This window comes from Ornithorhynchus anatinus, chromosome 16 (genome assembly GCF_004115215.2).
Source record: "Ornithorhynchus anatinus isolate Pmale09 chromosome 16, mOrnAna1.pri.v4, whole genome shotgun sequence".
Classification (NCBI taxonomy): domain Eukaryota; kingdom Metazoa; phylum Chordata; class Mammalia; order Monotremata; family Ornithorhynchidae; genus Ornithorhynchus; species Ornithorhynchus anatinus.
Window position 1 is genome coordinate 8,734,585 of NC_041743.1, and position 25,079 is coordinate 8,759,663.

The window sequence follows — 25,079 nt, forward strand, 5'->3', positions numbered from 1 at the left end:
TAATCCCAGCTCTGCCACTTACCTGCTGTGTGACATTGGGCAAGTTACTTAACTTCTTTGTGCCTTAGTTCCCTCATCTGCAAAATGGGGGTTCACGCCCTGTGCTTCCTCTTAGACTGTGAACCATGTGTGGGACCTGATTATTTGGTGTCTACCCCAGCATTTAATGCAGTGCTTGGCACCTAGTAAGCACTTAGCAAATACCACAGTTACTTTTTATTAATAATAATAATAGTAATAATTAGTAGTAGTAGTAGACTGGTGCTGTTAGAAAATGAAGAACATACCTTGCAGAAACATTCTCCTACAGACTCTTCACCTGGGGAAAATAGCACACAGCTGAAGAAAGGAAAGTAGATTTCAGAGAGCCTACCCACCTCCAGCCGTTTTTGAAATAATGCCTATTTCTGGTGTTGATCCTAACTGATTCTCTTCAGCACCTCCTTTCCTTCTTAGTTTTGACTTATCTTTGTTGTATTTCCAGACAAGGTCTATCCTCAGCATCATCTTCTCTCTTTAAATTACCAATTAAAAATCCAAGAAGCTAATGTCTGCTAGGTTGAACATTTGCTCTGGAAATCATGAGGTTATTTCATCACAGCTGTGCCATTTGATCTTGGACAAGACATTTCTTTCTGCCATGGCTTTCTCTACTCTCTCCCCCACCTCCTCACCCCTATCTCTGACAAATGAAAGTGCCCTTATGGATGAAAGACAACCAAGAAGTCTTACGATGCAAAGCTGTCACTTGTTAATTAAAGGGTGACATTGACATTTCATTCATTCAGTCATATTTATTGAGCACTTACTGTGTGCAGAGCACTGTACTAAGCACTTGGGAAAGTACAGTACAGGAATAAACAGTGACATTCCCTGTCCATTTTTTGTTTGTTACGGAGGTGGATGGGCAACCACTGAGGTTTCTGTTGGGGGAGTGTGGGCGAACGTTTCATGTACGTTTTTGTAGAAAAATCATCCAGGCAGCAGAGTGAAGTATGGACTTGAGTGGCGAGACAGGAGGCTGGGAGGTCAGCAAGGAGGCTGATGCAGTTATCCAGGCGGGGTAGGATGAGTGATTGTATTAACATGGTGGCAGTTAGGGGGTTCTGTCTCGGTGTCTGTAAAGGGAAGGCCTGTGGCTGTATCTTTAATGTGGAATTAAAATTAGAAGAGGAAATAGAGCCCTCTCCTCATCCTTTAGAATGCCCTGGGATGGGAGAGCAAGCGAGAAAATTGTCTTATGATGGTAGTCTGGTGTTCAGATAATTATTTCATATTGAGTTCGTCACTCTTAAGTCCATTTCTTCTATTTCTTTTATGAGACACCATTTCAAGCACACAACCTTGAAGCCTCGCTTTTTGTTACCTCTGAATCTGTTGCTTCTAAGTGAGTTCTCCTTTACCTCTGTTCTGAAGAACACAGACTTCAATTCTCTGGTCTTTGTGTAGCTCACATTTCGCTGAGATAAACGTAAAGTCAGGTACTTCAGATCTCAGGTTGATGGATTTTTCTTTTAAACCAACAGTAAAACAAAATCTATTGACGGTTGCCGCAAGCTCAGCACATGAGCAGTGGGTGCTATTTGTATCCTTAAGTTTCGATGGTTGAGACAGAAAGAATAAACTCTTTAAAAGCAGGACACTTCTCAAAAGCAGGAAGCCAGCTCTCCTTAGCTGTGTGCCAAATAGTTTGTAGATGGAGATGGAGATAGAACCGAACATGAGGATTTTGCTGACCCTAACCATCAGCTAGTGTTTTGAAAGCACGTGGAATCAGGGGAGGGCCTTGAGGACTGGAGGTGGGTAAACTCGTGAGAAAGATATTTCCATGGTAATTACATGCCAGCCATCAGTAGCTCGGTATCCAGGAAGATCCCAGAAAAAAAAGTTCCAACAAATATTTGCAAACAACTTGGAAAAACTGAAGATACTAGGAAACAATCAACATGACATCGTAAAGAGCAAATCAAGCTAGGTGAATTACTTTTTTTGACAAACATATGGAAATGAGAAAAGTAATAGTATTAAGCACTCACTGTGTACAGTGCACTGTACTAAGCGCTGGGAAAGCGCTTGGAATTGTAGGCATTCCTTGAAGGTAGAACAAACAGGATTTGGGAGCTGAGCCTAGAGGAGCAGAACAGCTATTGTAGTCACTTGTTTTTCTGAGGCTACAAGAGGCCTCACTCTGCAAGGGCTGTTGTCATTTCCATCCATCGGGTGATGGAAAGCAGGACAGGATGGAGTCTCATCGATCGGATCGTGCAGAAGGAAGCTGATTCTGGCCCTGCGGGGCAGGGAGGGAAGGCAGTTAACTTGGCCACGGTATAGGGGGCTTAGAGCATGCAGGGAGGTGAGGCTGTCTACCCTATTTAACTTGTATCTACCCCAATGCTTAGAAGAGTGTTTGACACATAGTGAGCACTTTAAAAAATCATAAAATAAAGTCAGATGTTCCATTTGGCTCCGGAAGTGACGACAAAGCATAACGGTAGCTTTTATACCTGGCTTTGCAGAGCATGTCAAGGGCGAGCAGAGAATTCCTCAGCTACAGCGGAGGGCCGAGAGCATACAAAGCACGCATTTTACTCAGCTGCTATGGAAGAGATGTCATTTACCTAGATTTCAACAAGACTTTTGACTTGAAGGTGTGCGGCCTCAATGACCTTTTCATTGATAAGCTAGGAAAGTACAGTCTTTGCCTCACCATTGTTCAGAGTATCGAGCTAGGCTGCCCTCAAAGAGGAGCCAGTGACATCTCGATGCCCCCTTTGGCGCCTGATCGAGTCGGGTCCCACAGGGATGGATCTTAGGGCTGGTTCTACTCAATGTTTTAATTGATTTGCTTAGATGAAGGAATTGAAAATGCACTCACAAGATTTGCAGATAATTGAGTGGAGTTAGTCCATTGGAAAACAAGGAATAAAATTCATACCGGCCTGTTTTTTTGTTGTTGTTTCTGGTACTTGTTAAGCGCTTACTATGTTTCACATTCTGTTCTGAGCACTGGGATGGGTAGGCACAGGTTAATTAGGTTGGACACAGTCCCCATCCTGCAAGGGGCACACAGTCTAAGCAGTTTAAAAAGCAGGTCTTCCAAAACAGAATAAGGAGGCTAAAGAGTGTCTTGGAGTAGTTGAAGAGTTTTTATGGCGAGTAGGTTGAGTTGTTTTGTTTTACCTTGTTCTCCTCAGTGAATAAGAGACTATATAGACTTAAGTTAAGCAGGAAAGGTTTCAGTTGATCACCAGGAAAAAACTTCTTAATCAAGTTAATAAAAACACTGCTGGCAAGGAAGAGAGTGGTTTCCCTCTCCCATGAAGATCTTTAAGAAAAGAAAAAACAGCCATCTTTTGGGAGGCAAACATTGAAAGGTAGTTGTAAGCTCCTTGAGGGTAAGGATCCTGTCTCCTAATTCTGTGGTATAATAGCAGTATAATAGCAAGCACTTAGTTTAATCCTATGCACAAAAGCGCTTGCTCAATAAATAACCATGTGTATAAAAAACTGGACTAGGCATTGTGGCCTAGTGGAAAGAGCATTGCCTAGGAATCAGAGGGCTTGGATTCTAATGTGGGCTCTGCTACTTCTCTGCCATTTGACATCGGGCAGGTCACTTAACTTCCCGGTGGTTTGGTTCCCTCTCTTGCAAAATGGGGATTCAATACCTGCTCTCCCTCCTACTTAGACTCTGAGTCCCATGTAGGACCTGATTATCTTGTTTCTCTGCCAGCCCATAGTACAATGCTTGGCACTTAGTAGGTGCTTAACAAATACCCTGATTATTCTTACGCATTTGGGGACCTGCAATAAAACCTCAAGAAGCTTACAAATAAATACAGTATCAGAGTAGTGAATTTCTGTTGCACAGGTACTAAAAAACTAGTGGCAGGGAGCCTTGAGTAGTTCTTGGTTGGAGCTTAGTCCCTGCATCCTAGAACTGGAGGACAAAAAGCAGCGTGGCCTAGTGGATAGAGCATGGGCCTGGGAGGCAGAGGGACCTAGGTTATAATCCCAGCCCAATCACTTGTCTGCTGTGTGACTTTGGGCAAGTCACTTAACTGCTCTTTGCCTCAGTTACCCCATCTGTAAAATGAGGTTTAAGACTGTGAGCCCCACGTGGGGATATGGACTGTATCCATCTGATTAGCTTGTATCTACCCTAGTGCTTAGAACAGTGCCTGTACATAGTAAGCGCTTAATAAAAACATTTTAAAAATCAACAAAAAAACCCACCAAAGAATATTTGCAGGGGAGAAAGGGGTAAAGTCTCTTCCTGCCCTCCTCCTTGCCCTAGTGTCTCAGCTTGTAGGTGTCGGGAAGGAGGAAGAAGAGTGTTTAGATAGTGTTTCAATAATGCCCTGAAACTAATTCTTCTTTTGTGATCCTCATAGAGTATATGGGAAGTTCTGTAGCTCAGTATCCTGCTTCCAATCCTCTTTCTCCAGAGGTTTTCAGTGCCCATGTCATGTTAAGTGGTCATGGAGTGAGGAAGATGTAAGCACTGTGGGATGTTGACATCCCATGCCAATAACTGTTTATATGGTGCTGATGCTGTGACATTTAAAAAGCTTTATTGTTGGACTCACAGTCTATTTTTAGAAATGTAGATCAATTCTTTTCAGTTGAAGAATATCGAATGACAGTTCATTTCTACTGTTTCAAAGACTGTATAACCTGTGGCCTGTGTTGCCCATCTGCCTCCTTCAGGGGGGAGAGGAAAGACCCCTGGTTGAAACCTGACTAGAGAGACCCATTTCCTTACTTCAGTTTTCCTACTCTCTGCTTTCCCCACCCCACCCAGTGGAAATTTATCTAGGGGTAAGTGTCTCCTTTGGGCTAATTGGACTCTGCTAACAGGCCATTGCCGATCTGCATGCACTGTCAACACCGGCATAAAGGGATCATCCTGTAGGGATCTTGCAGGGGTTGACTCATTCCCCAGGAATTTTTGGATAATGGCAGAATACAGCAGGACATAGATTGTCCATATTAATTTGGATTAAGCTTCCAGTAGAACAGGTCTTGCACCTGGACAAGAAACTGGTCATGTTTCTGTCCTGTGGGTCCTTATTTTCTTCCAGTAGCGATCAGAGGTGCCCATGAAAGCAACTGGAAGGGCTGTATTTAATATTTTTTTATATTGGTATGGGTTGGTGAGTCGAGGGTGACGATCACTTCTGTCCTCAGTTGACAGGCTGATGATTATAAGCACCTTCAGCTTCTCTTGTAATTTTCCAAGGTCTTAGTAATCAGTCATCACCCAGGCTCTCAATAAATTCCATTACTAATACTGTCGACAGGCACCTGTCTAACATAGGCAGCAAGAAGGGATCCATTATCGGTCATTGAACGCAGCAGACATTGAACGCAGCAAACCCAGATCTCCTTGGAGGCTGGAAGTGACATAAGTCTGTTTCTGCCTCCAACAATCCTGCTTGGTTTGGATTAATAGCTGGTCAGACAACTGACACTCAGATAATCAGTGTTTCACTTTACAAACAGGTTCCTTCTCTACCTACTCCAGATCCTAACAGCCCTCCATGGTCCATTTGCAAATGACTGATCGTTGAGGGTAGCCTCAGTGAGGGTTATTTTATTTGCCTTCCTAACAGATGCCATGGTGGCATATTTAAATGAATGTTAACTTGAGCAGTTGACATGCACAACAGATGTAATGAGGTGCTCAGACTAGGGATGGGGAAATAGAGCTTCCAAGTTAGAGGCAAGATGGGCAAGTGGAAAAAAAACAGCAAAAAAGAAATCAATTGCCAAATTGTTACATTACTGAGACAAAGACTGCTTTTATTTAGCCAGAACTTTCTACTTGTAGACAAGAGATTGGGCTGAGGTGGCTGTCCATTGGTGGTAGTGCAGGAGGTAGATGGTTTTCTTGTTTACCAGTGCCTGACACTGCGCTTAACAAATACCACATTTTTTATTATTATAAATCTCGAGTACCAGTATCTTTCAGTTTTTGGTCATCTTGACTAAGGAGTTAGAACTACCTCTGAGTTACTGTTGGGAAAAGGGTTGGGATTGGGGACTGAGGTCACTGACAAGCTCCGGAAGGAACTGGGGACCCTAGAATTTCAGCTAGCTGGCTGGGGTGGCTACAAAATGCATTGCCTGAAAAACTGAGGGGAATGCAGTAAAAGTTAGGTGGATTGAAAAGTGTTTTGAAATCCTGCAAGGTGGTTGTTTTAAGGTTTCATTGGGCTGCATATGCTGTTCTGAAGCCCTTCCCCATGTCCTGGTTTTTGTGAAAATTGAGATAATAAGACTCTCTTAAACTTTGGTTTGACTTGCCTAGAAAAATAATCCAGGAGACCTGTGTACCTTTTAATCCAAGGAACCCAAAGTCCCAAATTAAAATCCATGAGTCTTCAATCTTTTAACATTTGTGATATCATGAAACAGTTGTTAAAATGGCTTAGGATACATATATTTTAATTATTCATAGGCTTGGAAAGAGGATTGGTTTGTAGAACATGAGGGGTGTGTCCCCCCTTATTTAAAAAAATTCGTAAAATCAAAGGAAATTCATGTCATAAAATGCTGTGTTGAAGGATTCATGTAAGTGATAAAGAGAAGGAAATACAGTTTTGGGAACTGAAAGATTTAAAAAATTAGTAAAATCAAAGGAAGTTCATGTACTATAATGATGTTGGAGGATTAGTATAAGTGATGAAGAGACGGGATTACTGTTTTGGGAACGTAAAGATTATCTTTAGCTGACTTTGCGTAGTGTTTTCTGCAGCTTGGTCTGGCAGTCCCAATCACATATGTGGATACTAATTAGAAATTTAACTGAGTTTTCATGTGTGCCTTGTGTTGCCGATGTAGGAGATGCAGTTGGAGGATGTGTCTTAAACTGAAATGCGGAGTTCAGGTTGGGGAGAGATCTCTCTAAAAGCCTCCCTGAAATTTAGTCTTCCTGTCAATCAATCGATAATATTAATGCGCCCTGTTGTATGAAGTGCATTGTACTAAGCGTTTGGTAGAGTACTACAGCAGAGATAGAAGACACGATCTCTTCTGTCATGGAGCTTTTTTTGTACTTGCTTTATTGAGTTTCAAATTAAAATTTGCTATAGTCAAAAGGGCATCTGTAGATTCACTTTGAATTGCCTTTGGTTGTGATCCATAAAGTTATACACTCTCCCAGATAATGGTGAAGAAACACAGAGGTGACTGGGCATTCTTCTCACCTTCACCCATCCCGAGGGGGCTAGGGCATGGTAATATAATAATAATGGTATTTGTTAAGCAGTTGCTATATGCCAGGCACTGTACTAAGTACTGGGTAGAAACAAGGTAATTGGATTGGACAGAGTCCCTGTCCCACCTAGGGCTCAAAGTCTTAATCCCCATTTGATAAATGAGGGAAATGAGGCCCGGAGAAATGAAGTGACTTGCCCTAGGTCACACAGCAGGCAAGTGGCAGAGCCGGAATTAGAATCTATGGCCTTCTGTCTCCCAGGCCTGTGCTTTGTCCACTAAGCCAAGTTGCTTCCCCGTCCATCTAAACAAATGACATTCCTGCTGCTGTCTCACCATGAGGTTGCTGTGCTCAGCTACATTGTGAATGAATGGCAGCCCTCTCCGCCGAGCATCTCCAATATGGGCCAGAGTTGTGGGGGGAGGGGGTCCCTCAAACAGGTCACGTATTCCAACCTTTGATATTGGAGTTTGATTTTAGTGATCAGGGGCTTGTTTGCTTCATGAGTATGGAGCTTGGAATGTGGGAGCCTCTTGTCTCCTTACCCTCATCCAGCATCGTTTTCTATCAGCCTGGGATAATGAAAGGAGCATATACATGTTTTTAAATGTACCTATAGAGTAGAAGGTAACTTGCCAGTGTGCAAAGTGGAGCTGATTTTGAATGTATTGATGTCACCCTGAAGGTTTTAGGCAGATAGGAATTCCTCATTCCTGCTTTGCCCGTCAGATTATAAGTGTGCAGCAGAGGTGCTGACTTTTCAACTGGAGCACAGGAAGATGAATTTAGGACAGAGCATTGAGAGGACCGAGGAGGGAAGTATGGGGAAGAGACCGAGGAGGAAGAGAAGGATAAAAGGGGGAGGAATAGAGCAGGACCGGGAGAATCAAGAGAGAGGTTAAAAAACGTTCTCCCCTCTGGACTGTGAGCTCGTTGTAGACAGGGAGAGTGTCTACTGACTCTGTTGTATTGTACTCCCCAAGCATTTAGTTCAGTGCTCTGCACACAGTAAGTGCTTAATAAATACCATTATTGATTAAAAAGGAGAGGCGGAAAACAGAAAGAGATGAAGGGCACTGTGGCATTTTGTGCCTCAGCCATTCCACACTTGGTAGCATTGCTTTAAAAGCAGCTTCCATTAGCTCTCTGGTCATGTTCTGCTAATGGCCAGATGGTGTAGAAATATGTTTTTTCCTCCACCTAATTTAACTGGATTTGATTATCCATACATTACAGGGGCTTTAATTTTGAAGAATAATTAGTGGAGACTGATTAAATAGGGAGATGTGTCTGGGTGTCTAATTCATGAGCTTTGGATGTGACATGCTGGATTGCTCGGAACTTGGATTTGAGAACAGGGTCGTTAAACTCCCTTCTGTCCCTGCCACTCTCCTTGGCCTTTGATCATCCATAATGCCCATCTCTTCCTCCTTCTCCGCTCTAGAGCTTGTTTGGTGATTGCTCATGTAACCTGCTTTAAATAAATGATTTTGGGAAAGAGGGAAATAAGTTGTCTCCAAGCTTCTAGTCGTTTGGGTGTTTTGAAAGCATTTAAACACTATAGGGACACATGAAAGAAGGGTGCTCATTTGTTAACTTGTGTTCAGGGATTCTTTTTCTCCCTAAGATTTCTCATTGTTTTTTTCCCCACTTCGTCCATCAGTGGTATTTGCTGAGTGCTCCACTGCATGCAGAGCTCTGTATTAAGCACTTGGAAAAGTACGGTATGAAAGAGTAGGTATAGACAATCCCTTCCCACAAGAATTTACAGGCTAGAGAGACAGTAATCGATCCCACCCTGGATGGGATGCAAACCCACAATCCCGGTCTCCCCATCTAGACTAAATGCAGGGAACATGTCTACCAACTCTGTTATATTGTACTCTCCCAAGCGCTTAGTACAGTGCTCTGTACACTAGTGCTCCATGAATGCCACTGATTGATTGGGAGGCCAGTTCCTTATCGATTACACATTTGTATCAGGGCAGTCACTATGGCTGCATTAAATGCTAGGACTACTGAGTAATTCATCTTATAGTATGACTCTTCCCAAGTGACTGGATCACAAAATCAGAACTCAAGTCCTTAAGTCAAAGTAGTAGGCTTAGCTAGTTTCCACTCCTTGCTGCTCCCCTGGACAGGTTCCATTTTAGTCTGTGACTTTCTGAAATGCGAGTAGAGTATTGATATAAGGTTATCTTGTGGCAAGGAAAGATCCAGGGCCATCGGCCAGTTCTCACTGTGGTTTTTACATCTTGATGTTTGCAGGAGGTCTAGGAGGGTGTCAGTGATGAGACCAGCTAGCCCAGGAGGTAGCTGATGGCCACCACCTTGCCCTGATCAGAAAGAGAGAGAGACACTGAGTCAGGAGAGAAAGGAGAGTGGTCACCATGAAGCTGAAGCAGCGAGTGGTGCTGCTGGCCATCCTCCTGGTCATCTTCATCTTCACCAAGGTTTTTCTGATCGACAACCTGGACACCTCAGCAGCCAACCGAGAAGACCAGCGGGCCTTTCACCGCATGATGTCAAGCCTCCGCGTGGAGCTGAACCCCCAGCTGGATCACACGCTGCAGTCGCCTTGGGAGATTGCCGCACAGTGGGTTGTGCCCCGAGAGGTATATCCCGAGGAGACCCCGGAGTTGGGGGCCGTCATGCACGCGATGGCCACCAAGAAGATCATCAAAGCCGACGTGGGCTATAAGGGGACTCAGCTGAAAGCCTTGCTGATTCTGGAAGGAGGGCAGAAAGTCGTCTTCAAACCTAAGCGGTAAGTCCGTTCCTTCAATTTGGGCAAACCCAGTTGCTGTTTTTGAATTGCTTTAAACTCAGAATCGGGCCGGGCCTTGGCCGGAGGGGCCCTTTTGATCGAGCAGAATTGCAGCTTCATTTTAGGGGTTAAACTTGTCTTCTGGACCTTATCACCAAGGAAAAGGCCTATGAGCCTAATGGTATTCAGCAGTGGCTTTTCCTGACTCCGTTAGGAAGCATCTGCAACAGGGTGAGTGTTCTAGTTAAAGTGAAGTCACCTCAGTTGGGATGCAGGGGAAATTGAATTTCCATTTTATAGATACTTACCTCCTTAGAATTACCACTGTAAGAACAGAAAGGCTTGTGTAGAACGTAAAACACTCTTCCAGCATTAGATGTGTTTCCATACCTCAGTGGCAATTTTTGAGACATCTGATGTGCTTGCTGGGATTTTCTTCAGTGGAAGGGCAGAGAGAGGAAGCCACCCACCTTGTGTGCAGAGTGAGGTGACTATAATTTTCACCTCAACAACGAAATCTGGTCAACAGGGGAGTGGATCCAGTTTTCATTAAATAATTCTGAACAAGAGAGAGGGATTAGGATGCATGGAAGTAGGGAAGAGGGATAATAGAAAAATTGAGGAAGACAGTGGTGGGAAGCATGGGAATTTGGTTGGGGAGGAGAATGCTCAATCCTAGTGGTGCTGGGCCATGTGTGATTATGTTGGAGTGGGCAGGTGCTGTCTGGTCATTGAATTCGCCCTGGGTGTGACAGATGGAAGAACTTCCTTCCTCTCATTTTCCTGTTATTACATCAAGCCGGGAGTGGAGGATTTTGCAAATGGACTGCAACATTGGAACATCCAGCAAATTGCCAGCATGATCTCCCTGGGCTTCAAAAGCTATTCTTCCCTATTGTAAATGCAAGTTAATGTCTTGGAGCCGACTCTGATGTCTCTCTTCGGCGAGATGAGAGTGATCTGTTGGCAGCTTTCGTATGACCTTTTGGACCACATCAGTGGTTTGAGAGAGGTGGCCCTCTTTTAAGAGAATCCAAATCTGTACCGCTACAATAGCAGTGGACATCTGGCAGCTCGGCTTGGGTGGGCACCTATTGGATCAGCCCTGCCTCCATAACGATAAGACATAGGCTGCTGTACGGAAATCATAGTATCAAGACATGGTCCTCTTCCTCCTCTTCTTTTTCCTGAGAACAATACATTGTTTCTTTGGATCCATCCCAACAATGGGATGGCCCTAGACAGGCAGAACCAGAAGTCAAACTGAAAAAAAAAAACTGGACAGTTTGTGGTAGTAGAGCTTATCAATTATTCATATTTATTAAGCCTTTACTCTGTGTGGAGCACTGTACTAAGCGCTTGGGAGAGTACAGTATAACAGAGCTGATAGATACATTCCCTGCCCACAGCGAGCTTACAGTCTAGAGGGGGATACCTTTGGGGTATTGGGGCAAGTGGGGTACAACAGGAAAAGTTAATAAACCTTAATTATGCCCTGACCCTCCTCTTTTCTCTCTGACCCCAACCCCTTAATGCTGTTGAGTTTTAACCTTGTTTTAAGCTGTCTTTAGAGCAGTTTGAGGGGGATGTCTCTTTCAATGCACCACTAACAGAAGCTTGCTGTTGCTGGCGTTGGATAGACCCTGGCAATATCCAGGCAGCAAGGCCTTTCCTTGGCTGTGTGGGAGTTTGGGCAGATGGAGGACATTCAAGCTGTTTAAGAGGCATTTGAACACTGAATCTATCGATTTGGTGGCAGCCAGAATATTGGCTGGATGATTGGATTTGCGGTACCGTTACATCCTGTGCTGTGCATGCACTGAACAGCCCGTGTCTGAGTGAAAATTGAGGTTCAACCAAGAGCGATGTATAGCTTTATTCAGCATAAATGCATTATAATTGCTTAGCCCAGAAGATATGCTTAGAAGTCTAACCCCTTGGTGCCACTGAATCTAAGCTCTTGGCCACTTCAGCTTTGGGAATTTGGGGAATGAGGGGAGGCAAAGGGGAGCCGCCACCACTTGGCTGTAGTTCCTGCAACACTGTTTTGAAGCTGGCTGGATACATTTCCCACTTACGAAGCTCTAGGCAGAAGAGTAGCAAGAGTTGTGGACCGATAAATATTTTTTCCCCTGAATTGCTGCTATAACGGATCTCTTTTGTAATGGAAAAGGAGTTAACACATTTTCTCCTCTTTTGAGTATTCTTTTCACACTAGGCACTTGGGCTGAAACAGAACTCCTTAGGTAAATACAAAAATAGCACCTCTAGTCACTGGAACAATTGTTCTTTTCTAAGTATTACCTAACCTCTTAGGCTGAACACAGATTGAACTGAGAGATGTCAGTATTGCTTTTCCTGAAGAGGTTAAAATCCTTGCAGTAGGGCAGGGCAGCCACCATAAGAAGATGAGAGAGTCAAGCTCTGTTCTTCCCCCCATGTACCCTTCATCAGTGCAGGCAATCCTTTCCAGAAAAAAACTTGAGGCCTTCCACCATTTGCTGTACTCTGAGATAACAGAGAGCTAAGAAGTGTAGTGTGGTAGGTTCTCTGTGGTAATAATAATATTTGTTAAGCGCTTACTATATGCCAAGCACTGTTCTAAGCGCTGGAGTAGATACAAGGTAATCAGGTTGTCCCATGTGGGGCTCACAGTCTTAATCCCCATTTTACAGATGAGGTAACTGAGGCACAGAAAAGTTACACAGGTGACAAGTGGTGGAGGCGGAATTAGAACTCATGACCTCTGACTCCCAAGCCCGTGCTCTTTCCACCAAGCCATGCTGCTTCCCATGGCAGATCAGCCATCCACCAGGCAGTTGTGCAGTCCTGAGATTGCTCCCAGCATTGACCGAGTTGTGAGCCAAAACATAGAACCAGTCTAATTGCAATCCCCCCTGCAGCTCTGGGGTGCTGAGCTCATAGAGGGAAACGGAGGCCTCAGGGGAATTCTTAGGCCAGGGTCAGGATTTCAGACCCGAGTGTTCTAGACTGTAAATTTGTTAAAGGTAGGGACCATGTCTGCTAATTCTGTTGTACTTTCTCAAGTGCTTAGTACAGTGCTCTGCACATAGTAAGCACTCAAATATAACTGATTACTCTCTCCCAGAATAAGCAATAAGCGTTTGCTTTTCATGCTTGTAGTCCTCAGTGAATAACTTCTTAAACAATAGGAAAGTCAGTGCTGAAGAGAGAAGGAAACAGAGAAAGCACTCTTTTAGCCTCTCCACAAAGCCTGATAGGGATGGGCTAGGGGACAGTACTTCCCGCAATAATGTCTTCTGAGATCACTCCACTTATCCAACACCTCATTGTGTCCGAGGTGGGAAATTCTTTCCTTTGGAGTCTTCATCGTTGTTGTATCAGAAGCCAGCAGACCCCAGATCTAGACCTGGGAATCTGCTCGACATACTCATGCAATTCTGAGAGAAATAATAGTTTTTCTGTCTCACCATTCATTCCAACTCCAGGTATAGCCGGGATTATGTGGTAGAAGGAGAGCCATACGCCGGATATGATAGACATAATGCAGAAGTAGCAGCCTTTCATTTGGACAGGTTTGTAACTCTTCGACTATATAGCCTTTTGATTGTTTTCTTTATTTGTCTCTTTCTGAGAGTAGTTACTGAAATTTTATAAGGCTCATAACACCAATAAATTTCACTCCGCTTCCCTGGATCCCACTACTTTTTTCCACGCCTCTTAAGTCTACATCTGTGGCATCAGAGTAAATATTTGAACTTCAGGTGGGGCAGGAACCAAACCTTGCCTGGGGTCAGTAGCCACTGCCCTCAGACAGTGGAGGAAAAATGGAGGAGGGCAAAAAAGGGAAAGAAAGGGAACATAGTTTCCATAGAGATTTTTGGGTTTTGTTGTTTGTTTGTTTTTTCCAAAACTTAAAATTAAGTCTCAGGGATTTACCTTGCTGGGTAAGTTGCTTCTTGGCATTTTGGAACCCTTAGTTGAAAATGTGTGTTGTGTGGCACTTGTAGTTGGAATGCAACAGCATCATAAGCCTAAACAGAACCAATAAGAATGTAGTGCCTAATCTTTAATTTACAACTCCTTGCCCAGTGGGTTTTATTGTATGAATTAATATTTTCCTTATAGGCCAGTATTTTTGTCCTCTGTTCTAATTCAGGAGACACCCCAACTCCTTTTCTGGCCAGTTTGCTCCCTGAGTCTCATTCTTTAGACAGTTCTCAGCTAGTTAATAGTTGTTCAGTGCCTACAGACAAAGAGGAAGGGCATCACAGAGGGGCAGAGGGGGGAGGTGGCACTTAAAGTGTTCCAGTAGATTTTAGTGTCAAATTAAATTTCCTTTTGGATTTTGTCAGGTACTTGGCTCCTTAGAAACTTGAGCGATCTGACCTCTGGGCCTATATAGGCAGGGCTGTGTGGCTTTTCAGTAACCCATTGCAAGTGACTTGTTTTTTCTTCCCTCCCCTAATGTCCAAACCAGGATCTTAGGTTTCCGCCGAGCCCCTCTGGTGGTGGGCAGATTTGTGAACCTGCGCACAGAGATCAAACCCATTGCCACAGAGCAGCTGCTCAGCACCTTCCTAACCCTAGGTAAGGAAACTGTAGGGGAAATTTAGGTGGTAAAATATTGAACCCAATTAGTTTCAAACACAGTGGTTCAGCCAGTGCTTTATATCATGAAAGGCACAGCGGGGCTGGAGGACTCGTAACTTTCTCTTTTTCCTTTATTGTTATTCCGGAAATTTATGTGCTAAAGTTTTCATTTCCTAATCCTACAGTTAAGTTCTGGCTCTCACCCTCTTTTCGGGCAACCTTTTGCCACTCTGGCTGATTGTGCTGTTGGACCATTGTTCTGACCCAATAATGGCTTTGCTTATGTTCTTATGGACTCGGTCTCTTATTGTGAGGCTGCGGTATAATAATAATGATGATAATGGTGGTTTTTGGTAACCCATTGCAGCAGTGGGCAAGCTGTTTTCCTGCAGGGTGTTCGGTTGTTGGCTGGTGGCACTTCTCCATTGGTATCCCCGACGACTGTGTTGTGTGGCCTCTTAGCAAGTTCTCTGCTATAGTATTTGATGTGGTGTTTCTGTGTGATTGCTGCACCTGTTAACTTACTGGTTGTGTGGGTTAGGATGCTGGCAGAGAAATGATAATAATAATAATGAAGGTATTTGTTAAGTGCTTACTATGTGCCAAACACTGTTCTAAGCACTGGGGTACCTACAAGATAATAAGGTTGGTCCCTGTCCCTGTCCCACATGGAGCTCACATTCTTAATCTCCATTTTTACAGGAGAGATAACTGAGGTAAAGAGAAGTTAAGTGACTCGCCCAAGGTCACACAGCAGATGAATTGCCAAGCCAGGATTAGAACCCACATCCTCTGACTCCCAAGCTTGTGTTCCTGCCATTAGGCCATGCTGCTTCTCTCATGAATCCTTCTTGTCAGTGAGTTCCCTTTAGGGACTTCTTTGTCAAAAAAAAGGTAGAGAACAATGTGACCTAGTGGATAGGGCATGGGCCTGGAAGTCAGAAGAACATGAATTCTAATCCTGGCTCTGTCACTTATCTGCTTTGTGACCTTGGGCAAGTCACTTAACTTCTCTGTGCCTCAGTTCCTTCATCTGTAAAATGGGGATTAAGACTGTGAGCCCCTTATGGGACATGGACTGTGTCTTGTATCTACCTCAGTGCATCATTAATACTCCACCCTACCCCCCCAAAAAAACACCAAACAACAAAACAGTATGGATTTCTTAACTTTAAGCTTTCTGGGGGGAAGAGGGTGGAGTTCTTTCTTGATTAGTGGTAAATCTGAATCAGTCATGGTTCTAATGTAACCACCTGCTTTCCTGCTCCCTTTAGGGAGAAGCATAGGGTTTTTTTTAGTTCTTCCATATTTGCATTCGTCTTTCTCTCTCTAAGGTAACAACACTTGTTTCTATGGAAAGTGTTACTATTGCCGAGAAACAGAGCCAGCCTGTGCAGATGGAGACATCATGGAGGGATCTGTCACCCTGTGGCTCCCGGACGTCTGGCCACTGCAGAAGCACCGACACCCCTGGGGCAGAACTTACCGAGAGGGCAAGCTGGCCAGGTAAAATGACCTGACCCGGCCTGGTGTTCTGCTGTGTGAGAAACTGGGTTTCTCTGTCTGGACTGTTAACCTCAAAGGGCTTTGGAAACCAGGGGTGAGCCTGTTGGGCGGGGACTCTGTCTTCTCTTTGTTTTGCACAGTACCGAGTACCGTGTGGGCGCTCATAAATAACCCTGGTGATGCTGCCTGCCTCCAGGTGGGAATACGACGAGAGCTACTGTGAAGCTGTGAAGAAGACCTCCCCCTATGACTCTGGGCCGCGCCTTCTGGACATCATCGACACCTCTGTCTTTGACTACCTGATTGGCAATGCCGACCGCCATCACTATGAGAGCTTTCAAGACGATGAGGGGGCCAGCATGCTCATCCTCCTCGATAATGCCAAAAGGTAGGGGAAACAGCAGCCCTGTTACCTTTAGTGGGTGCCTTAAGTGGCCATGAGAAAGGAGGCTTTTCCTCCCCATGCTTTCTCCTTGTATCGACTCCCATTAGAATTCCCAGCTTTCTTCTTTCACCCAGCCCACTCTAATCCCAAGGCCTTTCAAAAACAATGAAACCTACACTCTGCTCCTGCACTTGCCTGACCAGGATGTCCAGACATTTTGGTAAAGAGAGATGGATATGACAGTCCAAATCCACTTCAAGCCAGTTGGCTATAATAGTCCAAGGACAGGAACTGTCTTTAATTTACACTGTTTTCCTCTGTTACCATTACAGAGGAACAATTACAACAATTACTAATTACAATTAGTGTGTGATGAAATATTCTGTCAGTAACAACTGTTGATTGTGAACCCCAAGACATTGGGACCCAGAACTTTGGCAGAGGAATAGGTTTTAGTGCTAGTGGCTTGCACAGCCCTAAGAAAGTGACTATTATTTCTCTTATCCATTTTAGTGCCTATATATGTTCATCCTTTGTTCAAAACTTGCACGCTATTTGGCATGGGGGAAGAACATATTGGGACAAATTGGGATGTTTATGGTCGAATACTAGCCAGCTATATTGAGCCCAAATACAGGCAGAACCAGGACTAGAATCCAGGTCCCTTGAGTCTCAGAATTTCCCCACTTCCCCCAGATCAATGTTGAAGTGATTCAAATTCTTGAGAGCAGACTCTGAAATTCCAATCCATAAGACCAAAGATTTTTTGCAAGCCTCTGGGAATGCACCAAAGCCAGGAGCTCTTTAATGAGCCAAGGAGCTGTATTTGGAGATGGAAAGATAACCCTCTCTCTCTCTGGACCCACCTAGCCCTGAACCATCTAAACAAGGCCCAAAATTGCTAGTAACTCCTTGTGTACTAATGTGTTTGACCTTGTTTGTGAAAACAGCCTCCTTTTTACTGTACCATGTGTATATATACTGTAGAGTTGTTTGGAGTTGAGGTTGTGGCTGGTTGTTGGTATTTGTGAAGTTAATAGTGTGCTAAATACTATCCTAGCCCTCCAGTCATCTTGAGGACAGAGTAAAGGTTTAGAATTTGTCAGATTTAGTCCCTTCATCCTGCTCACATCATTACCTCACATGCTTGGTTTGGGAAACCTGATCTGAGTGATTTCTCCTAAGTGATACTTCATTCAGGAGTCTTAAACCAAGCAGGGGTTTTTTCCCTCATGGCTTAGTGTCACATTGTATTATATTGTTCCATTTCTGTACAGCTGTGCTAAAGCACCTTGGGATGTCTTGGCAAGATAAAGGGCTGTGGTAGTGGATGCTCTTGCTGTCTGTCAGGTACTTCAGCCTTAGCTCTGGGGGATAATATCTCTAATTGGTCACACCCTGTTCATTTTTTAATTTAAATGATTTGACCTGCTGAAGCAAGAAATTATCTGGTATTAGACTTGAAGTCCTTATAGCACTTGCTATGAGTGGGAAGGGCATTGGTTCTTGCAGCTAATTTGCCAGTTCCCAATTTTTTTTTTCAGCTTTGGAAATCCCTCGCTGGATGAGAGAAGCATTCTTGCCCCTCTCTATCAATGTTGCATGTAAGTGATGCCCCTTCCTGAAAGTGCCCCTTCCCATCCCTGTCCCTTTGCCAAACTACCGACTTGAATTTTCTACTTCAGCCCAAGTTAAAGATAAACAGAACATTGGTGTTTTTTGGCTTAAGACTTCTTGATGCTCTTGTAGATGTTTAGTCCACCTTGGAAGCTACTTAGCTTTCAAAGATATTTCACAGTTGATATATCAGACAAGGGAACTAGCATCACTAAAAACAGGATTTCAGAGAAAGGGACTTTGGAGTGGAATCTAAAGGCTCACTTCCAGCCGAGGCCATTGCGCTTTGAATATTTGTGGGAGCCTGTCAGCACACAGCTTGGAGGTGGCACATGGAGAAGGAGGACCCAGAGAATGGTAGGAGATGCAACAGATCCTCCAGGAGCCTCATACTCAAGAGGGCCTCTCTCAGCAAATGTCTGCTTTTGCTCTTTCAATAGCATTATGCTCTAGAAAACTCCACAGTAGAAAGCCATTCATCTAAGCAAATTGAAACAACAGTAGAACAGATAATTCAAAGTTTGGATAACTGACCAAAATGAATTTTCACTCCTTGGCCATTAAATAAACACAAGTCTAAATTTGTTTGAATGTTCACCTGTAGCTTCAGCTTGGATTATTGGAATTCAGGGTCCATTGTTACTTATCATTGCAGAAGTAGCTATTAGGTTTCGACTCTTCTGACTATTGGCTTGCAACCTATCTTTATGTGTGAGTTACCACAGAAATGCAAAATAGCACCATCCTCAAATATCCAAGCACCTTCAGGATGTATGATACCGCTCCAGAAGCCGGGACAACAGAGTGGCTCCGGTCAATCAGAAACGGCAGCAGTGCCGTTAGAGGGTGGAAAGTGTTGGTAGAACATCTGAAAATTGGTGAGCTGGAGGTGCTGGCACCTCCTCAATTCCTGGTAGCCATGCAGAGGTGGAGAGAGCACCAGGGTGTCCTGATGTGGCCTCATAAGTCTTGGGAGGAGCAGTCTGAATTCCAGAGATGGTGGCGGAGGCTGTGAAGGGTAACTGAAAGCAACAGAGGTTACTCGTCCAGCTAAACCTGCTAAAATGGCTTAGTTGTTCACCCTCCAACACTCTTTCCAAGGATGGCCAATATACTGGCATGTAACTTTGCAGAGGAAGATGTGGTAGTTAAAAGATTAAATGACTGAAACTATACAGTTTTGATGGGCAGATTCAGTGAGATGAACTGCTTCATAAGCACTCTTTTGTAGTTGTGACCACTTCTCTCTGTTTGCCTGACTTTTGGTCTGTGCAGCTGACCAAAGAACAAGTGCTCTCTCTCATATCAGATTACTCCTTCCCCATTCCCTTTGCTAATCCTCCAGGGGATATGGCTGCACTAGAAGCAGGTAAAAGCCTTATGGAGAAGGGATTTTTTTTCTTTTTTTTTTTAAAAAAAGCATACTTCCTCTCTTGCTCTCTCAAGCTCAGGGCCCAGGGGGGCCTGTAGGTGATGTGGCCTGCTCTGTTGTTTTCCAGCATCCGGGTCTCCACCTGGAACAGGCTGAGCTACCTGAAGAATGGTGTGCTGAGATCTGCCTTAAAATCTGCCATGTCCCATGATCCCATTTCTCCAGTGCTGTCCGACTCCCACTTGGATGCTTTGGATCAACGGCTCATGAGTATCTTGGCAACTGTGAAGCAGTGCATTGACCAGTTTGGAACAGACACCGTGCTGGTGGAGGACAGGATGACCCTCTCCCACTTGTAATTTTATTGGGAAACAGATGAAACTCCTTTTAACAAATGATAGAAAAACAGCACAAGCAATTCCAAATGGAAATGGATGGATGGGAAGACTGAAAAAAAGCCGGCAGTAAACATTGTGCGGGGGTACAGGGTAGCTTTGGGTTTCTTTGGTGTTTTTCCATAAAGAGCAAAAGCTGTAACCAGAAGCTTTGGGGCATTCGGGCATCCCCACGTGGCCTTCTGACTTCCTCTGCATTGGCCACTGTGATGGGCCCGATAGAGGCAGTGGGCATCGCAGTCCAATGCTGGTGGACTAATGCAGCGGAGCGTCAAATTTGGACATGAATCCGGAGAATGGTCTGGAGAGGCCGTGTGAGTTGGGACCCTACAGGCCTTCCTTCCTTCTTTTCTTCCTTCCTTCCTTCTTTCCTTCCTTCCTTCTTTCCTTCCTTCCTTTCCTTCCTTCCTTCCCACCTTCCCTCCTTCCCTGGCCGCTGTCAGGGGGAATTTTAGTTCACTCCACGATGCCGTTTAACCAGCAGTGTGCTGATTAAGGCAAGTGCAGCCTCTTAAAGAGGTGGCAGCAAGGGTGGCGTGGCGGTGAGGCAAACCGTGCACTAAGTTAAAACATAGCTAGCACTCCCTAATGGGGGTGGAATTGTCTTTTTCCCCAAGTCTCCTTTCAATAAAGGAGTCTGTGAGGGAGGGTGTGCTGCTCCACTAACCCCACAGAGAGCAGAGGCAGGAAAGCGTTCTGCCCCAGAAGCAGATCAACTGCAGTGTTGAGGTGGGGGAGTTGTGGTTGCATTGTAGCACTAGGAACAATGGCTCATTCAGTGCCTAAAGACGAAAGCAGGGTCCCCAAAACACTGCATTTCAGTCCTTCAGGTCCATATAGACTAGACTGTTATTAGGTCCAGAGCAGAATCATTGTTCTCATGATCATGTGTCTGAATTAACCAAAAATCATTTTGTGGGCTGCATAAAAGTTGTCCCCAGTCCATTCTTAAACTGGTGAGGGGCAGGGGAGGCAGCTGCTTTCAGGACGACCAAGAGCTGACTGCGGAAGAGGAACACGGTTGGTTACTACTGGCCTCTCCCGTCTCCTCCTGTCGGCTTTTTGCTCCCCTGCCATCCTGGTTCTTGGGAATGGAGCACTGAGGGGTAGTGAAGCTTCTGGGCTGAAGAAGCTGGCCAGGGTCTGCCTCTTGGACAGGCGGATAGGTGTGTGGGTCTTCCAGCTGCTGGGTTTTACAGAAAAGGTGTGAATATGGTGGAGAGAAGGGTTTCAGTAAAAATCTCCTGGACTTTCTGAACCTTTACATTGTGTGCTTTGTGCCATTTGTAACATCAAGATTCGGTGATTTGGAAATTGGTTTTGTTCTTTCTCTCCCATCTCCATTCTTCTTTCTTCCCATTATGTGCTCTTAGCCCACTGTAGAATATCCTGGTTCTGCCTCTGGCTTTTGAACCACAGCCGACTTGAAGTTGCTCTAAGCAAGGCTTACTCTTCTCTTCTGGGAAAAGGAGAGCAATGTGTAATTACGCGTGGGAGATGAATGGGAGAGCCCAACCCCGAGGAGACTAAACGTGTGGCACTTTTGCCTGTGTATTTGTCCTCCAAGCTCCCTTTCTGCCTCTTGACCTTGATGCAGAGGAAACCCAGGAGATAATGGAGCAGCAAATGCTGGCCAATCTGGGCCAGACTGAAGCAAACCAAACTCTTGCAACGGGTTTGGACTTGAGTTTAAATTTTCTAAGAATATGGAATCACCTGTAATCTCTTTGCAGTAATAGGGGATTTGAACATACCTGCCTCAGACATGCAGAAGAATGGATTGAGTCACAAAAGGTATCTTGAGTGTAAGAGTACGACAGTTGTATGCACAGAATACTTTAGTTCCTGGAAAGGGAGGAAAAATGTATTCCAGTATCAGGACTCTCTTGACTTATATTCAGGGAAAGATTAATGGAAGTATGAGAGTAACCATGGACTGTGCATGTCTTAAAATTTCTCTGAAAGAACTACAGATACTTAGCAGAATCTCAGGAGATCATCCTCTGTGTGGTAAATGCTCCCTTGATATCGTATGCAGATGTGAGAGGAAAGGGAAAATATTGGTCAATGTCTTTTCAGACCCTCCTGCAGTTCTGAATGGAAGTTTCCCTGAAACAGCAGATTTCGTTCTGAATGTGTAAGGCAAAAGACTCACTTTTTAAAGAAGAAGCAGGGGAGAGGTTGTTGATCACCTTTGTTTCTAGTAAACTGCCTGGGGCTCGGCACAGATCACAGTTAGATTAATAGGTCATGCTGGAGTTGTACCAATCGGTGGTTGTGATATGTATTATCTGGGAGAGGAGAGCAGAACATGTTCTCAGTTAACACTGGATTGGAAGGAGTCTTGGAAAATCTGGCATAGAGCTCAGCTATGCAACCCTAAATTTCATCAACACCAAGATCAGTTGGAAGAAATGCAACTAAAAAAAGGTGATTTATGACACTCTGTCCTCTTTCTGAGTGGTTTCATTTCAACTTCAAACACTAAACTTTGCTCCAAGTCCATTGAGAGGAGGCTGTTCAGTCAGCCCTGAGGGGTATGAGCATCTGCCCAATCCCAAATCTAACACTCAGTGGATTTGGAATTATTTAGATGGGCAGGCATATTTTTTAGCATTTTCCCAAACTGGAAAGATGGGATTAGAGGATGTTCATATCTCTACTTTTGAAGCATCCATTCTGAAGTTTTGAAAGCTTTCCCCCGCCCCTCCCCCACCCATTCCAGAAGTGTCATTACTACAGGGTGTTTTAAGGGTGGAAAAAAAAATCTGAGTAATCTTGCCACATAAACACATTAAGGAGCCGAACCGGATTTGCTCATGGATCATTGCATAATGCCTCTTTGGTGCCAGAGAGTTATCCTCTGCTAGTCAGTGTTGCTGGGTAAGTGCCCTGGATTTCTTCAGAAAAGGCAAAGAAGGAAAGAAAGAGCTATCCTGTTTGTTGTTAAAATGATCAAATGTCCTGGTCATTTTAGTCATATATTAGTAGGAAAGAGCACAAGTGATGGATAATAAAGAGCGCCTTTTTCTCCTGAAGTCAGCATGACTCTTTTAAGGAGGTCATGTTTTTCCTAAAGTTTCATAATAATAATGGTATTTGATAAGTGCTTACTATGTGCCAAGCACTGTTCTAAGCACTGAAACCATTCCCATCCCATCCTCCTAGCCCACACGATCATTCCCATGGCCCTATCCAAATCTGAGGAACACCAGTGCTTAGCCACAATTGAAAACAATTAAGGTATCCGAGCCCAGATCAAAAGAGCATGTTGCTGAAGGCTTCAGCATTCAGGGAGAAGAGAATCCCTTCATTTCCTAAGGGTATTGATAGGGAGAACACAAAACTAATTTGTTGCCAGAGGGGACCTGAACTATATTGCTGAAGCACTTGAAGTTAGACTAGTTAAAATGCATCTCCTGAGTTCCTGAGCTAGTTAAATAGATGATTTCCTGCCTCCTTGAGGGAGCAAGTAGATAATTAGGTGACAGGAGGGTGCCGGGGAAGGGGAGCTACCTGGAATCAACTCTGCCACAGGCTTTTAATGAACTGAAGAATCATTCAGAAAGCAAAGAGAAAAATATTGGGATGGGGCGGGGGGGCCTGGGGATAATTTATTGAGAAGGTAACTTATTCACTGTGGCAGCTTGGGAGGGGGAGAAGGTAGGACCCAGCTTCTGTTTTAAGCTGCCAAGGGGGATTCATTTTGGAGCTGCTGCACAAATAGAGGTTGTTCTTGATCAGAAGAGTTGCCAGCAAGAGCAACAAAAAGCAACCCTAACTTTATAAATGGTGTTCCACGGGTTTAAACTCTGAATCAAGAAATGTGAAGTGAATAAAGATTTTCATAAGCACTGTTGAATGGTCTCTCTCATGCATTTTTTTTCCCCTCTCTCAGGACATGTCCAGGATTTTTCTTCCAGTTTTCTGCCTGCTTCCCTAAAGGTTAGGAAGGCAGTAGCTTTGTGGGTGCACCCATTCCCGTGACCTTAGGATGGTATGACTGAGCCAGATGGAAAAGACCTGTAAGCCAACTTACTTATTGTTAGCAGGTTAGTGCCAAATCATTGGTCAGGATTTACATAGTGTGTTTCACTTTTTGTCACGCTTGTTGATCAATCACATTTATTGAGTGCTTACTGTGTGCAGAGCACTGTTCAAAGCAATTGGGAGAGTACAATATGAGAGTTGATAGACGTTACCTGCCCACAATGAGCTTACAGTCCAGAGGGCTTGATCAGCCCCCCTCGGACAGTTTCTGGCAGGGAAGAAGAACTCTGAGTAAGCTGTGGGGGCACTTTCAGGTGGCAACTTAAGACTCTGTGGATATTTATAAGATAATAATAATTGTGGTGTTTGTTAAGCACTTACAGTGGGCCAATTACTACTAAGTTTTGGGGTAGATACAAGATCATCTGGTCAGACACAGTCCCTGACCCACGTGGGGCTCACAATTAAAGTAAGAGGGAGAATGGGTATAGAATCTCCATTCCGCAGATGAAGAAACTAAGGCACAGAGATGTTAAGAGACTTGCCCTTGGTGTCACAGCCGACAGTGGCAGAATGAGAATTAGAACGTAGGACCTCTGACTTCCAGGCCTATACTTTTTCCACTAGGCTCCACTGCTGAAGGAAAATGGGAATTGCCTAGAGTGCAACTCTCAGGAAAAAAGGAACTTTTGCCTTCAGTGACCTCAACCTTGCCTCTCATCCCACTGAAAATCCCTAAGAGCAAAAAGAATCGTCAGAGAGCCAAGGTACATACCTGTGACATTTTGGTCCGTGTTCGAGGTCTCATACTAAGACTGGTCCTTTCCGATGTCCCTAGTCTGTTTTTTGAGTTTGAGGAAAATTCATTCTTTGTTACTCCCTAGAGTCAGTGCAGGAAGGTCACTGCCAAGTGGGTTTAGAGTCAGAGTTCAGGAGCCTGCTCACCCAAACACTGCCAACCGTTGAAGAGGTTGTTTGAAGGGGTCAAGCTAGTGCCCAAGCACAAAGTATAATGGTTTCTTAAAAGAAATTCTCTTTTTGGTATTTGGTAATTGTTTTTGTTAAGCACTTGCTCTGTGCCAGGCACTGTACTAAGTGCTGGGGTCCATACACGCTAATCAGGTTGGAGAGATTCCATGTCCTACATGGGGGCACGGTCTTAATCCCTGTTTTAACAGATGCAGTAATAGGCCAGAGAAGTTAAGGGACTTGCTCAAAGTCCCACAGCAGGCAAGAGGCAGAGCTGAGAT

The 25,079-nt window shown here is 44.4% G+C and overlaps 1 protein-coding gene across 1 annotated transcript in view; it reads left to right on the plus strand.

Annotated features, from left to right (window-relative positions):
* Positions 1-23,698, plus strand: part of FAM20B (FAM20B glycosaminoglycan xylosylkinase) — a 29,103-nt gene extending 5,405 nt beyond the window's left edge. The window contains exons 2-8 of the mRNA XM_029081148.2: positions 9,491-9,989; positions 13,460-13,546; positions 14,452-14,561; positions 15,899-16,070; positions 16,267-16,458; positions 18,000-18,059; positions 19,572-23,698. Of these exons, the coding sequence (XP_028936981.1) occupies positions 9,613-9,989; positions 13,460-13,546; positions 14,452-14,561; positions 15,899-16,070; positions 16,267-16,458; positions 18,000-18,059; positions 19,572-19,803 (1,230 nt within the window). The 5' untranslated portion in view covers positions 9,491-9,612 and the 3' untranslated portion in view covers positions 19,804-23,698. The remainder of the gene's footprint in view (positions 1-9,490; positions 9,990-13,459; positions 13,547-14,451; positions 14,562-15,898; positions 16,071-16,266; positions 16,459-17,999; positions 18,060-19,571) is intronic.
* Positions 23,699-25,079: the final 1,381 nt, after the last annotated feature.